At 45.3% G+C, this 16408-nt stretch overlaps 1 protein-coding gene across 3 annotated transcripts in view; it reads left to right on the forward strand.

The window, feature by feature from the left end:
- LOC142743350 (serotransferrin-like) overlaps positions 1-16408 on the forward strand; it is a 65359-nt gene that overhangs the window by 15606 nt on the left and 33345 nt on the right. For all 3 annotated transcript variants that reach the window (XM_075854058.1, XM_075854040.1, XM_075854048.1), the window contains one exon: positions 8778-8964. In XM_075854058.1, coding sequence (XP_075710173.1) covers positions 8778-8964 — 187 coding nt within the window. The remainder of the gene's footprint in view (positions 1-8777; positions 8965-16408) is intronic.

The raw sequence follows: 16408 nt of genomic DNA on the forward strand, positions 1-16408 counted from the left end.
ACAGCGTGATCTCTCGAGAACACGGCTGTGTCTGCACTGCCAGAAGCTGGGCGTTCTGAAGAGAAGTGGATGATACTTCTCGTCAGAACGCCCAGCTAGTAAAAGTAGTAAAAACGCCCCAATGTACGCACATAATACACGCCCACTTGGACTTTTACTTTAAACACGCCCACTTGGACTTTTGCAAGCCTCATTTGCATAAATACAAAAATGGTCATAACTTGGCCAAAAATGCTCGTTTTTTTAAAATAAAAACGTTACTGTAATCTGCATTGCAGCGCCTATCTGCTGCAATAGCAGATAGGGGTTGCAAAATCTGGTGACAGAGCCTCTTTAAAAGTATGCCTGTGGTGTATGCCATACAGTGTCATAAATCCACCATAGGCTCTCATATTAAAAAAAATGTGTACTGCACAATATACCTTTCTTTGCAGGATCCGATGTATTAAAACAGCATAGTCTACTAATTCATCTTTAAAAAAAAAGGTATACTAACGTAGACCAACCCGACGGAGACCCAAAGGATACACATTTAGCCACAATCTGAATAATGGAGCCCTATGGACACGTTTGGCATGTGCGTCAGAAACTTTCCGAACTGTAGGGCAAAAACGTGATATGTTTTTGTCTCATGTAGGTTCTCCTTTTCTAATATAACACTACTATATATCTCCTGTATAGTTTTCTGAAGTACAATTTACTATCATCTAGGTTGTGAAGGCCCATCCTTGTCCTTGCTACGGGGCCCCATGAATCCTAGTTAGGCCTTGTTCACACGGCGCTAAAAAAAACTACGTGTAAACGTGTCAAAAACGCGGTTTCCAATTCAAGCATGCGTTTGACGCTTTATTCGGCGCGTAAAATGCGGCAAAAACGTGTCAAGTACAAGCCATGTGAACAAATCCTTACACTCCTTCTTTACTATGTGCAAATATAAGGGCCATATATAATACAGATTTTGGATACAAATATGATAGAATTATTATTAATTTAGTTTTAGCAATTCTAGAATAACCATATACTTGTATGTATTGATAGCCTATCAAGTTGTACATACAAATTCGGTCCTTCCAGTGACATCTTTACCCTGGTCTTAGTAAACGAAAAATCACTGCTAATACTGTTTTGTTTAGAACTGAAACAGTAAGCTACTGGGTATAAATATAGTGCATTCGGAAAGTCTTCAGACCCTTTCACTTTTTTCACATTTTCTTATGTTGAGGCATTGTGCTAAAATATAAAAAAATTAAAAATGTTTTTCCCCATTATTCTCCACTTAATACCTTATTTTGACAAAGTGAAAACAAAATTTTAGAAATTTCACATGGACATAAGTATTTAGACCCTTTGCTATGACACTTGACATTTAGCTCTGGGGCCTCCCATTTCTCTAGATCATATTTTAAATGTTTCTATACCTTGATTGGAGTCCACCTGTGGTACATTCATTTGATTGGACATGATTTGGAAAGACGCACCCTTGTCTATAGAAGGTCTCACAGCTGACAATATCAGAGCAATAACCAAGCCATGACTAGAAGAGAACTGCCTGTAGAGCTCAGAGACAGGATTGTGTGGAGGCACAGATCTAAAGAAGGGTACTGTAAAGGATCTGCCAGGCACAGCTTCGGGGTTAACTCCCATAGTTAATCAGTCTGCACCTGAATCTACGTCTCTGAGACTGACTCCATCTTCCACCACTCAGGATGGCAGGCTTAGGAGTGGGAGAGCCTATCGCAGCCTGGCCAGACGGAGCTAGCTCCAGCCCTCTGTCTATTTATACCTGCCTTTCCTGTTCCTCCTTTGCTTGTGATTCTTCTCGTGTGGTTTCCTGGCCCAGCTACAGCTCCTACTATTTGATCCTGCTCCATACTGACCCTGGCTTACTGACTACTCTCCTGCTCTGCGTTTGGTACCTCGTGCACTCCTGGTTTGACTTGGCTCGTTCACCACTCTGGTTGCTCACGGTGTTGCCGTGGGCAACTGCCCCTTTCCCTTTGCTTGTATTCCCTTGTATGTTTGTCTCGTGCACTTACTGAGCGTAGGGACCGCCGCCCAGTTGTACCCCGTTGCCTAGGGCGGGTCGTTGCAAGTAGGCAGTGACAGAGTGGCGGGTAGATTAGGGCTCACTTGTCCGTTTTCCTACCCCCGTCGTTACATAATCACAAGCCCATACCTAGTCTGCCCTGGTCCCTGACTCCACTATGGACCCCCTTGAGACCCTGGCTCAGCAAATGCAGGGTCTCTCCCTACAGGTCCAGGCCCTGGCTCAGAGGGTCAACCAGCCTGATGCTACCTTGGTAGTTCCCCTCACCTCACCTCTTGAACCCCACCTCAAGTTGCCCGACCGGTTCTCAGGGGACCGGAGGGCTTTTCTCTCCTTTCGGGAGAGTTGTAGGCTTTACTTTTGCTTAAAGCCTCATTCCTCAGGTTCTGAGTGCCAGCGGGTGGGTATAATTATGTCCCGGCTCCATGAAGGGCCCCAAGAGTGGGCCTTCTCCTTGGCTCCTGACGTCCCTGAACTTTCCTCCGTTGATCGTTTCTTTTCTGCTCTCGGACTCATTTATGACGAGACTGACAGGACTGCCTTTGCCGAGAGTCAGCTGGTGACCTTACGTCAGGGTAAGAGACCTGTTGAGGAGTATTGTTCTGACTTTAGGAAGTGGTGCGTAGCTTCTCGGTGGAATGACCCTGCCTTAAGGTGCCAGTTTAGGTTGGGTCTGTCGAATGCCCTGAAAGACCTGCTAGTTAGCTATCCCTCTTCTGACTCCCTAGACCAGGTTATGGCTTTAGCAGTACGACTCGACCGACGTCTCAGGGAATGACAACGTGCACGTTTATGTGTTTTCTCCTCCGACTCCCCCATGATGCCTCCCGAGGTTCCGTTGCTTCGTTCCTCCCCGGAAGACTCAGAGGTACCTATGCAACTCGGGGCCTCCGTGTCCCCCCAACAACGTAGAGAATTCCGCAGGAAGAATGGTTTCTGCTTCTACTGTGGGGATGACAAGCATCATGTGAACAACTGTCCTAAGCGTAAAAATGCAGCCAGAGAACTTCCGCGCCTAAGTGATCATCGGGGAGGTCACTTGGGCGCACAGGTATTTCCCGTAAATATGAAACGTAATAAGATCTTGCTTCCCTTTCAGGTCTCTTTTGGTGGTAGGTCTGCTACCGGCAGTGCCTTCGTGGATTCAGGGTCCTCTGCTAATATCATGTCTGTGGAATTTGCTATGTCTCTTGCTATGCCTTTGATTGATTTGCCTAAACCTGTCCCGGTAGTGGGTATCGACTCCACTCCTCTTGCTAATGGTTATTTTACACAGCATACCCCTGTTTTTGAACTCCTTGTTGGCTCCATGCATTTGGAGGAGTGCTCTGTACTGTTGATGCAGGGATTATCGTCCGATTTGGTTTTAGGCCTTCCCTGGTTGCATAATCCCACGTTTGACTGGAATACTGGGGAGCTTACCAAATGGGGTAATGAATGTTTTACGTCATGTTTTTCTGTTAATTCTATTTCTCCCCCTGAGGAGGTGAACACGCTACCCGAGTTTGTTCAGGACTTCGCTGATGTTTTCTCTAAGGAGGCCTCCGAAGTGTTACCTCCTCATAGAGAATACGATTGCGCTATCGAATTGGTACCAGGAGCTAAACTTCCTAAGGGTAGGATATTTAATCTTTCTTGTCCCGAACGTGAAGCCATGAGAGAGTATATCCAGGAATGCCTGGCCAAGGGTTACATTCGCCCCTCTACTTCTCCGGTAGGTGCTGGCTTCTTCTTCGTAGGGAAGAAGGATGGTGGTCTTAGGCCATGCATTGACTACCGTAACCTGAATAAGGTCACTGTAAGGAACCAGTATCCCCTTCCTTTGATTCCTGATCTCTTTAATCAGGTTCAGGGGGCCCAATGGTTCTCTAAGTTTGATCTACGGGGGACGTATAACCTTATCCGCATCAAAGAGGGGGATGAGTGGAAGACTGCGTTTAACACGCCCGAAGGTCATTTCGAATACCTCGTCATGCCCTTTGGGTTGTGTAATGCTCCTGCGGTCTTCCAGAAGTTCATAAATGAGATTTTGAGAGATTACCTGGGGATATTTCTTGTAGTGTACCTTGATGACATACTGGTGTTTTCCAAGGACTGGTCCTCCCACATTGAGCATGTCAGGAAGGTGCTCCAGGTCCTTCGGGAAAACAAACTGTTTGCGAAAACCGAAAAATGTGTGTTTGGGGTACAGGAGATACAATTTTTGGGTCAAATCCTCACTCCTCATGAATTCCGCATGGATCCCGCCAAGGTTCAGGCTGTGGCGGAATGGGTCCAACCTGCCTCCCTGAAGGCGTTACAGTGTTTTTTGGGGTTCGCTAATTATTACAGGAGATTTATTGCTAACTTCTCGGTCATCGCTAAGCCTCTTACGGACCTGACTCGCAAAGGTGCTGATCTCCTCCACTGGCCTTCTGAGGCTGTCCAGGCTTTTGAGGTCCTTAAGAAGTGCTTTATCTCGGCCCCGGTGCTGGTTCAGCCCAACCAAATGGAGCCATTTATTGTGGAAGTTGACGCATCCGAGGTAGGAGTGGGGGCTGTCTTGTCCCAGGGTACCAGGTCCCTCACCCATCTCCGCCCCTGTGCCTACTTCTCCAGGAAGTTTTCGCCCACTGAGAGTAACTATGATATTGGCAACCGCGAACTCTTAGCCATTAAATGGGCATTTGAAGAATGGCGCCACTTCCTGGAGGGGGCTAGGCACCAGGTAACGGTCCTTACCGACCACAAGAATCTGGTTTTCCTAGAATCTGCCCGGAGGCTAAACCCGAGACAAGCTCGATGGGCGCTATTTTTTACCAGATTCAACTTTTTGGTTACCTATAGGGCTGGGTCTAAAAATATTAAGGCCGATGCACTGTCGCGTAGCTTCATGGCCAGCCCTCCTTCGGAGGAAGATCCTGCTTGTATTTTGCCTCCTGGTATAATCATTTCTTCTATTGATTCTGATTTAGTCTCTGAAATTGCGGCTGATCAAGGTTCAGCTCCCGGGAACCTTCCTGAGGACAAGCTGTTTGTTCCCCTGCAATACCGGCTAAGGGTACTTAGGGAAAATCATGACTCCGCACTATCTGGTCATCCAGGCATCCTGGGTACCAAACACCTCATTACCAGAAACTATTGGTGGCCTGGGTTGCCTAAAGACGTTAAGGCCTACGTCGCCGCTTGTGAGGTTTGTGCTAGGTCCAAGACTCCCAGGTCCCGACCAGCGGGCTTACTACGTTCGTTGCCCATTCCCCAGAGACCTTGGACACATATCTCCATGGATTTTATCACCGATTTGCCTCCATCCCAAGGCAAGTCGGTGGTGTGGGTGGTAGTAGACCGCTTCAGTAAGATGTGCCACTTTGTGCCCCTCAAGAAACTACCCAACGCCAAGACGTTAGCTACCTTGTTTGTCAAACACATCCTGCGTCTCCATGGGGTCCCTGTCAATATTGTTTCGGACAGAGGGGTACAATTTGTTTAATTGTTTTGGAGAGCCTTCTGTAAAAAGTTGGAGATTGATCTGTCCTTCTCCTCTGCCTTCCATCCTGAAACCAATGGCCAAACTGAGAGGACTAATCAATCTCTAGAACAATATTTAAGGTGTTTTATCTCTGACTGTCAATATGATTGGGTCTCATTCATTCCCCTCGCTGAATTTTCCCTTAATAACCGGGTCAGTAACTCGTCAGGGGTCTCCCCCTTTTTCTGTAATTTTGGTTTTAATCCATGGTTCTCCTCCGTTTCACCTGGTAGTTCCAACAATCCCGAGGTAGAGGTCGTTCATCGGGAACTGTGCACAGTCTGGGCCCAGGTTCAGAAGAACCTAGAGGCGTCCCAGAGCGTACAAAAAACTCAGGCTGATAGAAAACGTTCTGCTAACCCCTTGTTTATGGTCGGGGATCTGGTGTGGTTATCGTCTAGGAACTTGCGTCTCAAGGTCCCGTCCAAGAAGTTTGCTCCCCGATTTATTGGGCCGTATAAGGTCATTGAGGTCCTCAATACTGTCTCCTTCCGGCTGGAGTTACCCCCATCTTTTCGTATACACGACGTGTTTCATGCCTCCCTCCTTAAACGCTGCTCCCCGTCCTTGGCTCCCTCGAGGAAACCTCCTGTTCCCGTTCTCACCCCTGAGGGGGTGGAATTCGAGGTGGCCAAGATTGTGGACAGCAAGATGGTCCAAGGCTCCCTCCAGTACCTGGTCCATTGGAGAGGATACGGGCCTGAGGAGAGGACTTGGGTACCCGCCCGGGATGTTCACGCTGGGGTATTGGTCAGGAAGTTCCACCTTCGTTTCCCCAGTAAACCAGGTCCACTTAGAAAGGGTCCGGTGGCCCCTCATAAAAGGGGGGGGTACTGTAAAGGATCTGCCAGGCACAGCTTCGGGGTTAACTCCCATAGTTAAAGGGATCCTGTCATCAACATCTTACCTGTTAAACTCGCCTGACCCCTCAATGGCCGCAGCTGTCCAGAGTGCGTTCCTGTTCTCTTCTTTCCTGAAGTCCTCCTCTGTCTGTAAATATCGTCGTTTAAACTCTTCCCGCCTTTTATGGTAATTATTTTTCCCTCTGGGATGCAGCTTCTTAACCCCGCCCACCGTTGCCACCTGTCTGGCCCTGACTGGCTAAGGAGCTGTCAATCAAAAAGAAGGAGGTGGAGTCCACTCTGAGATGCTGGAGGAATGAAAATCTGACTCTTTTCAGATGAAGATTTGACTTTTTTCTGCTCATTTGCATATGGCTTGGGACCACTGAAAAACGGAATACTAAAGCTACAGAGCTTACTTAGAACATATTTATAGCTTAGATGACAATGATTTTTCACCCACTTTCACCAGGTATTGCTGGCTTTATAGCTAAAATGCTGGTGACAGGTTCCCTTTAATCAGTCTGCACCTGAATCTACGTCTCTGAGACTGACTCCATCTTCCACCACTCAGGATGGCAGGCTTAGGAGTGGGAGAGCCTATCGCAACCTGGCCAGACGGAGCTAGCTCCCGCCCTCTGTATATTTATACCTGCCTTTCCTGTTCCTCCTTTGCTTGTGATTCTTCTCGTGTGGTTTCCTGGCCCAGCTACAGCTCCTACTATTTGATCCTGCTCCATACTGACCCTGGCTTACTGACTACTCTCCTGCTCTGCGTTTGGTACCTCGTGCACTCCTGGTTTGACTTGGCTCGTTCACCACTCTGGTTGCTCACGGTGTTGCCGTGGGCAACTGCCCCTTTCTCTTTGCTTGTATTCCCTTGTATGTTTGTCTCGTGCACTTACTGAGCGTAGGGACCGCCGCCCAGTTGTACCCCGTCGCCTAGGGCAGGTCGTTGCAAGTAGGCAGGGACAGAGTGGCGGGTAGATTAGGGCTCACTTGTCCGTTTTCCTACCCCCGTCGTTACAGGTACAAAAAAAATTCTGCTGCACTAAAAGTTCCCAAGAGTGCAGTGGCCTCCATAATTCTTAAGTGGAGGAAGTTTGGAACAAACAGGACTCTTCCTAGAGCTGGCCGTCCCACGAAAGTAAGTAATCAAGGGAGAAGGACCTTGCTAAGAGAGGTGACCAAGAACCCAATGGTCACTCTGGCTGAGCTTCAAAGATCCTGTGTGCAGATGGGAGAAACTTCCATATGGTCAACCACCAATGCAGCACACCACCAATCTGGGCTTAATGGCAGAGTGGCCAGAAAGAAGCTTCTCCTGAGTAAAATACACATGAAAGCCTGGCTGGAATTTGCAGAAAAGCACCTAAAGGACTCAGACTGTGAGAAACAAGATTTTGTGGTCTGATGATACCAAGATTGAACTTTTTGGCCTCAATTCTAAACGTCATGTCTGGAGGAAACCAGACACTGCTCATCACCTGCCTAATACCATCCCTACAGTGAAGCATGGTGGTGGCAGCATCATGCTGTAAAGGTGTTTTTCAGCGGCTGGGAGAGGGAGACTGGTCAGAGTCGAAGGAAACATGAATGGGGCAAAATACAGAGATATTATTAATGAAAACCTGATCCAGTGTGCTCTGGACCTCAGACTGGGCCAAGACATCACAGGGGTTGCTAAGGGACTTCTCTGTGAATGTTCTTGAGTAGCCCAGCCAGAGCCCTTACTTGAACTCAATCAAACATCTCTGGAGAGAACTGAAAATAGCTGTCCACCGATGTTTCCCATCCACCCTGATGGAGCTCGAGAGGATCTGCAGAAAAGAATGGCAGAAAATCCCCAAATCCAGGTGTGCAAACCTTGTGGCATCATGCCCAAGAAGACTCAAGGCTGTTATCACTGCCAAAGGTGCTTAAACGAAGTGCTGGGTAAAGGATCTGAAAACTTATGTCAATGCAATATTTTAGTTTTTCCTTTTGAATAAATAAGCAAAGATTATTAACATTCTGTTTTCACTTTGTCATTATGGGGTATGGAGTACAGAATGATGGGGAAAAACGTTAATTTTTATTTTATTTTAGCACAAGGCCTCAACCTAACAAAATGTGAAAAAATGTAAAGGCTCTAAAGAGTTTCCGAATACATTGTATGTCCACGGGCAACATCTGCACTCTAAAAACACACTGATAGGTTCATTTTTAACTCTTCCTATTAAATTGGCCTGTATGTAACATAACTGTGGACAAGGACCAATGAGATTGCCAACTCTATACATCGCTATGGAATATGTATATAAACAATGACAGAAAAAGGGTACAACAAAATCTATTTAAATGTGGTAATCAGCAATTAACATTTTTTTTGTCTGATCAGAATTTTTTTGGTAGAAACGGAAAACAGAAGAGCCGCTTTTCTCTCTATACATCAGAAAATTTTGGCGGGCAAAATCTTCTGTTTCATGACTCTACACAAAGTCTGCAGGTTTTAACAGATGATGTAGATATGACAGACATATTGGGCTTGGACTATATGGCACTCTTAAAGGAATTAGGACATGAAGGTGAGATATAAAGAACATCTACCCCCTTATTCTGTTACCTTCTTATCCCTAAATAATTTGTTTGTCTCTAAGGACTGTACACTACATAATATGACAGAGTTCATAATTAGATATACCAAACTAAAGGTCGAACTCCATGTATCCATCAGGGTAAAGACACACATAGTGGGCGATAGGCACGGCTGATCATTGATCCAACATGCTGTTTTACCACAAAAAAAGGCTTGATAATGTCCGCACATTTTTGCAGGTGAGCAGCAGTATAATATAAAAATAACACACAAATATTAATAATCATTTAAACACTATGGCGATTTGCATTAAAGGGGTTTTCCAATTTACATTTTTATTTGGCCACTAATTCTACACTCTCCCACACACTAAAGTTGAAATGTACTTACATTTCAGAAAGTGCACACGATCTCGGTGCTCCCTGATGGTCACGTGACCGGTGATGTCACATTTTCTCCATCTTCCAGTGCCGCGCTGTATACCAATCACATGGTCTAGGAGCCAATAATCCTAGACCAGTATACCGCACGCCACTAGTGATGTTACCTTATGTGGGTGTCTTCTTTTACTGCGTGGATCGTACAGGGGCAGATTAAAATGAGTGCAATCTGGGCAAATGCCCAGGGCCAGAGGCTAAAAGGGGGCCCAGTTCACCCCGGTTCTCCCGTACCGGCTTATAAAATTACAGCCAGTTCAGAGATTCGGGGTGAAGCAGGACCTCTCACCCAATTGTATCCGATACAATTGCTTACTCTAGTGCTGGCGAGACAGGGAACTACCTGTTTCCTTCCTCCCATTTGGCACTTTACTAATGACGCATTCGGCGCGATGACTGCGCCGTTACGCTGGATGACATTGCTGTAGGACGGCGCGGGAGCGGGGACAGGTGAGAATGTTGTTTTTTTTGCTCTGTTTGCACTGTTGGGGCAATATTTACAAGGGCCGCTTTCTACAGGGGCAATATCTACAGGGGTGCTATCTACACAGGGTAATATGTACAGGGGGCATTGTGACTGGCGCTATCTACAAGTGGCATTATCTACAAGGGCATTGTGACAGGTTCTATCAACAGGAGGCATTGTGCCTGTCGCTATCTACAGGGCGCATTGTGACTGACGCTATCTACAGAGGGCATTGTGACTGGTGCTATCCAAAGCTGGCAGTGTGACTGGCTTTATCTACAGGGGGAATTGTGACTGGCGCTATCCACAGCTGGCAGTGTGACTGGCTTTATCTACAGAGGGAATTGGGACTGGCGCTATCTACAGCCGGCATTGTGAGTGTGTATTGTTTGTGATACTATTATATTTAGGGGCGTAGTGCGTGGCACCATGAGAATTTTATCTTCGTTTATAGGTGCGGAAGTGTTGGAAAGGTGAGGAGTCGGAGACATCTGAGCAGCAAACTCTGCAGAAATGGGCTGTGGCCGGGAGAAGTCATTATAGATGCCTGGACCGGATGGAGGAGAAAAGAGAAAAATAACTAAAAAGAATCGAAGACTTCACCTGTGAGTCACTCATTGTAAATGTTTATTCTCCCTGTGACTGATCAGTACTGTAGTAACTGTTTGATCTGCAGTGAGATGATGGATGGTAGCATTCTTGAAGAAAAAGTGTCAGCAGTTGTCTACAGGGAGGAAACTGCATTGATCATATTTTTTTTTTAGGGGGGGAGGATCTCGGAAAAACACTTTAAGTCAGTGTGTTAGCATGGTCACATTGCGACCGCTACGTGTGTCTTTACCCTTTTTGTTAAGATCTGAACGATTACAAGTATTAGTAACAATAATTGCTTAATGTAAAGACATTGGTCAACACTGATCAATAAAAATATCATTCGTTATTAGTGGAAATAGATTTTTCAAACATAAAAATTATAAATTTTTTACTCATTTTCAAATTTTTTTGTCATTAAATTCTAACATGTAAATGGTTGTTTTCTGGCTTAGTTGTAAACATTCGTCTTTCGGTTGACTTAATACCACAGTTTACCTGGGGACTCTCTTGGGCCCCTATGCAAAATCTGTAACATGGCCTCTTGCCTACCATGTGCCATTCATAATATTGGTGTCTTACTTAAGTCTATGTACAACTTTAAAACAAAATGTTTTTTTTTGTTTTTTTTTTTAAATAAATCAATGTTTTAAGCGATTTGAAACAACTTTTAGATTAACGTTTAGAAAAAAAAATTACTAACAATCAGTGACCAATCAGCGTCATACACTTCTCCCCATTCATTAGAACAGCACATAGCGATATAGCTATATCGCTATGTGCAGCCACATAAACACACTATAACGTTACTGCAGTGTCCTGACAATGAATATACATTACCTCCAGCTAGGACGTGATGTCTATTTAGACTCCTGTCACTTCTGTAGCGTCTCTGTGATATTTACAGCAAGGCAAGCGTAATCTCGTTTGAAATTACAGGTTACATCGTAATCTCGCGAGATTACGCTTGCCTTGCTGTAAATATCACAGAGACGCTACAGAAGTGACAGGATTCTGAATAGACATCCCGTCCTAGCTGGAGGTAATGTATATTCATTGTCAGGACACTGCAGTAGCGTTATAGTGTGTTTATGTGGCTGCACATAGCGATATAGCTATATCGCTATGTGCTGTTCTAATGAATGGGGAGAAGTGTAAGACGCTGATTGGTCACTGATTGGTCAGCGTCATACACTCCTCTGTACAACGCCCACTTGGCCAAAAAGTAAAACACGCCCAGTTGTCCATTAAGAAACTCATTAGCATAAAGTTAATATAGGTCATAACTAATAAAAAACACTGCTGTAATCTACATTATGTATAATATAGGGCACTTATAATGTGGTGACAGAGCCTCTTTAAGAAGTAATATCAAGGGAGGGTACTGGACACGCAGATTTTAGCACTTTTTCCCCAAGGGCTGAGCCTACTGAAGCACTTATGTCTAGACGATAATGCCTGATGAAGGTATCTGGACTTGACCACACAGCCACCTTGCAGGTTTGATCTAGAGAGATATGTGCAAACTCTGCCCATGACGTAGATGTTTACCTGCTAGAATGAGCTTTTATTTGGACCGAACTGACCAGACCTTGAAGTTGATAACACTTTGAAATCCACCTCGCTAGAGTAGCCTTACTAGCTTTATGATCTTTGTTAGTGCCCTGAAACGAAAAAAACAACGCTTCTGATAATCGATAAAGTTACACTTTATCAATGTAGCATATAACTGCTCTCCAGACACCTAAGACATGAAGTTTCTGCTGACTTTCTTCCTGAGGATTTGCACAAAGAACAGGAAGCATTACTTCTTGGTTAACAGCAAGGTTAGGCTGTGTTCACATCACCGTTCCTCTCCGCTGAGGGGTTCCGTATGAGGTTTCTGTCGGGTTAATCCCTTAACATAAAGGCAAACGAAAACCTTAGGTTCTGTTTCCCTCACCATTGTACTCAATTGTGACGGAAACCTAGCTAATGGTTTCCGTTTGTCACCGTTGTGACAGAGTTCTGTAAAAACAACGGAACCCTGTAACAACGGTGACAAAAGGAACCTTTAGCAATGTTTCTGTCACCATTGACATCAATCGTGAGGGGAGCGGAAGCTTAGGTTTCCGTTTGCCTTTCCGTTGAGGGGTTAACCCGACGGAAACCTCCGACAGAACCCCTCAACAGAAGGGCAACTTTGATGTGAACAGCCCCTTAGAGGATACCTTAGGCAGGAATCCAGGCATTGTTCTAAGGGCCAAGCGGTAATTGAGGTTACGTAGATAAGGAGGCTTGCAAGAGAAGGCTTGTATCTCACTCACACGCCTAGCTCAGGCTATGGCTACAAGAAACAACATTTTCCAAGATAGCAATTGCATTGAAATGTCCTGAATTAGTTCAAAAGGAGACGATGACAAGCTTTGAAGGACCACTGCCAAATCCCAAAATGGAGCTGTATACTGCATCAGAGGTGTGATTTTCTTCACTCCTTTGAAGAATCTTTGAATAATTAAATTATTAGAATATAGACCTCCTAGGGAAGAATTTATGGCTGTGAATTGTTCTTTCAGAGTGTTGAATTTTAAGCCCTTTTAAAGACCCTCTTGAAGAAACTGAAGGAGAGCTGGAACTGAAGAAGGAAGCAGACCTTTCAGTGACACCTATGATGAGTAAATGCCCCATACTCAATTATAGACTCTGTTGGTATTAGGTTTACGGGCAGATGACAAGGTTTTTATTACATCTTCCAAGAACCCTGCTTCTCTCAGGGACCCATTTCAGCTTCCAAGCAGTCAGATATAATCTGGATTGTTCTGGATGCACTATCCCCTTCTGGGAGAGGAGATCCCTCTGGATTGGTAGTTTCCAATACTCTCCCTTGGATAGTGTGAGCAATTGGGGAAACCATATTCTCCTGGGCCAAAACGGTAACACTGCTATTACTGTTGTTTGTTCTCTATTGATTTTTTTTGCATGACACTCTGGATTAGAGGCAGAGGGGGGAAAACAGAGGAATTTGTGGGATCAAAGGACAGAGCATCCAGCTTGTATGGCACATCCGCTCTGTTGAGGGAGCAAAAGGTAGGAAGTTGTGCATTCTCCCTTGTCTCCATCAGGTCCATTTCTGGCATGCCCATGATGGAAGTGATCTGTTGGAACATCCTCCTTTTGAGGCTCCATTCTGTTGGGAGAATTTTGTTCCTGCTGAGGAAGTCGTCTTTGATATTCAGTGAACCTTTGATATGCACTGCCGACATCTTTGATACTGTCCTCTCTGCCCACCTCATCATGAAGATACACTCTTTGGATAAAGACCGACTCCTTGTACTCCCCAGCTTGTACACATAGTAGACTACAGCTGAGTTGTCCGATTGGATGAGGATGCTGTTGCCATGCAGAAGATTTTGGAAGTGAATCAAAGCTAGACGCACCGCTCTCAATTCCTTGAGATTTGCTGGCATAGCAACTTCCGCTGGGCTCCATTTTCCCTCTACCCACCGATCTGCTACATGGGCACCCCAGCCCCAATTTGAAGCATCCGTTGTGACTATTAGGGGAACTTGATAAAGAAGAAACATGCCCTTGAACTGCATCTTCATCCACCATAGGAGATCTGTCCTGGTTTCCGGAGATATGAAAATCATCCTGTCCAACGAGCTGGGACAGCGGGACCATTGCAACAGGATGTCCCATTGGAGTTTCCTGATGTGGGCTTTGGCCCAGGGAACAGCATCTGTTGCCGATGTCAGTGTTACAAGGACCGACATCGCTTGGCAGACTGAAACTTTCGGAGGACATACTAGAGACTGTACCCCCGTCCTCAGATAGGGAATTGTCTCCTGAGCGTCATTTGTCTAAAATCTATTATGAAACCTAGAACTTAGAAACTTTATGACAGCGGTTGGCTTGAGGCAGGACTTTTCTCTGTTGACTAGGAACACGTGTAACCTCAGGGTGTTCAGAGTTGTCTGTAAATTAATTTGGAGAAGATCTTTGGATGGCACCCTGATTAGCCAATCGTCCAGGTATGGTATTATGCATATGCCCTTGAACCTGAGGGCTGCAGTCTACACCACTGCGACTTTTGTGAACATCCTGGGAGCAGAGCTGAGTCCAAACGGCAGGCAAGTGAATTGGAAATGCTAAACTGCTTCTCCCAGCGGGTTTCCAAGACGAGGGAACATTCTGTGAGATGGAAAAATTGGTACATGCAGATAAGCATCATTTAGATTTATGGTTGCAATTGTAAAGGATCTGCCAGACACAGCTTCTGTATCGACGCCCCTGGTTAATCAGTCTGCACCTGCTCCTAGGTCTGATCGAGTGACTCGATCTGCTACCACTCAGGCTGGTAGGCTCAGGAGTGGGAGAACCTATCACAGCCTGGCCAGACGGTTCTAGCTCCCGCCCTTGGCCTATTTATACCTTCATTTCCTGCTTATCTTTGCCTGTGATTCTTTCCTGTTTCCTGGCTCTGCTGCTCCTGCTATTATTATTGACCTTGCTTCATTTTGACCCTGGCTTTACTGACTACGCTCCTGCTCTGCGTTTGGTACCTCGTACACTCCTGATTTGACTTGGCTCGTCCACTACTCCTGTTGCTCATTTCCCTTAGCTTCTGTGTACCCTTGTCTGTTTGTCTGTCGTACACATATTGAGCGTAGGGACCGTCGCCCAGTTGTACGCCGTTGCCTAGGACGGGCCGTGCAAGTAGGCAGGGACTGAGTGGCGGGTAGATTAGGGCTCACCTGTCTGCCTCCCTACCCCGTCATTACAGCAATATAATCCCCTTGTGATAGAACTGCTATGACAGACCGAATGGATTACATCTTGATTTTTTTCTTTTGTATATATTTGTTTAAATAAGTGAGGTCCATTTCCCTCCCGGTTTGGGGACTGGGAAGATTCTTGAGCACACACCTTTGTACTGTTGAGCTGGAGGCACATGTTCTAGATCACCTTTCTGTAGAAATTCTTCTATAAGAAGGGGCACCACCGGAGCAGTTGGACTGTTTAGATGAAACTTGTCTGGAGGGATCCCGAGAAATTCTATGACGTAGCCTTGACTGACCACTGCTGATACCCATCTGAGGATGTGAGATACCACTCGTGAGCCAACTGGGCAAGCCTTGCGCCCACTTTTAGGGGCTTTTGCGGCAGGAATCCGACTTCTTTAAAGGACATGCAGACCTTTTGCACCAAAACTTTGTTTTCTTTTGTCAAACCTCCTTTTAAAGGAGCCTCTGTTGTAAGGTTTCTGCTCTTTTTTGTTTTTAGGAAATCTCCTAAATTTGGAGCGGAAAGGACGAAACCCTTGACGTCTGGCTGTTCTGGGAAAAGACCTTTATTTTAATTTAATCTTGTCAGAATGTTTTAAAGTTGGGGTCCGAACATACTTTCCAGATGGAAGGGTAAGGAGCAAAAATTATACTTCGATGATACAGTGAAGGAAATAAGTATTTGATCCCTTGCTGATTTTGTACGTTTGCCCACTGTCAAAGACATGAACAGTCTAGAATTTTTAGGCTAGGTTAATTTTACCAGTGAGAGATAGATTATATAAAAAAAAAAAAAAAGAAAATCACATAGTCAAAATTATATATATTTATTTACATTGTGCACAGAGAAATAAGTATTTGATCCCCTACCAACCATTAAGAGTTTAGCCTCCTCCAGACCAGTTACACGCTCCAAATCAACTTGGTGCCTGCATTAAAGACAGCTGTCTTAAATGGTCACCTGTATAAAAGACTCCTGTCCACAGACTCAATTAATCAGTCTGACTCTAACCTCTACAACATGGGCAAGACCAAAGAGCTTTCTAAGGATGTCAGGGAAAAGACCATAGACCTGCACAAGGCTGGAATGGGCTACAAAACCATAAGTAAGACGCTGGGTGAGAAGGAGATAACTGTTGGTGCAATAGTAAGAAAATGGAAGACATACAAAATGAC

Source organism: Rhinoderma darwinii, chromosome 1, assembly GCF_050947455.1.
Source record: "Rhinoderma darwinii isolate aRhiDar2 chromosome 1, aRhiDar2.hap1, whole genome shotgun sequence".
Lineage (NCBI taxonomy): Eukaryota > Metazoa > Chordata > Amphibia > Anura > Rhinodermatidae > Rhinoderma > Rhinoderma darwinii.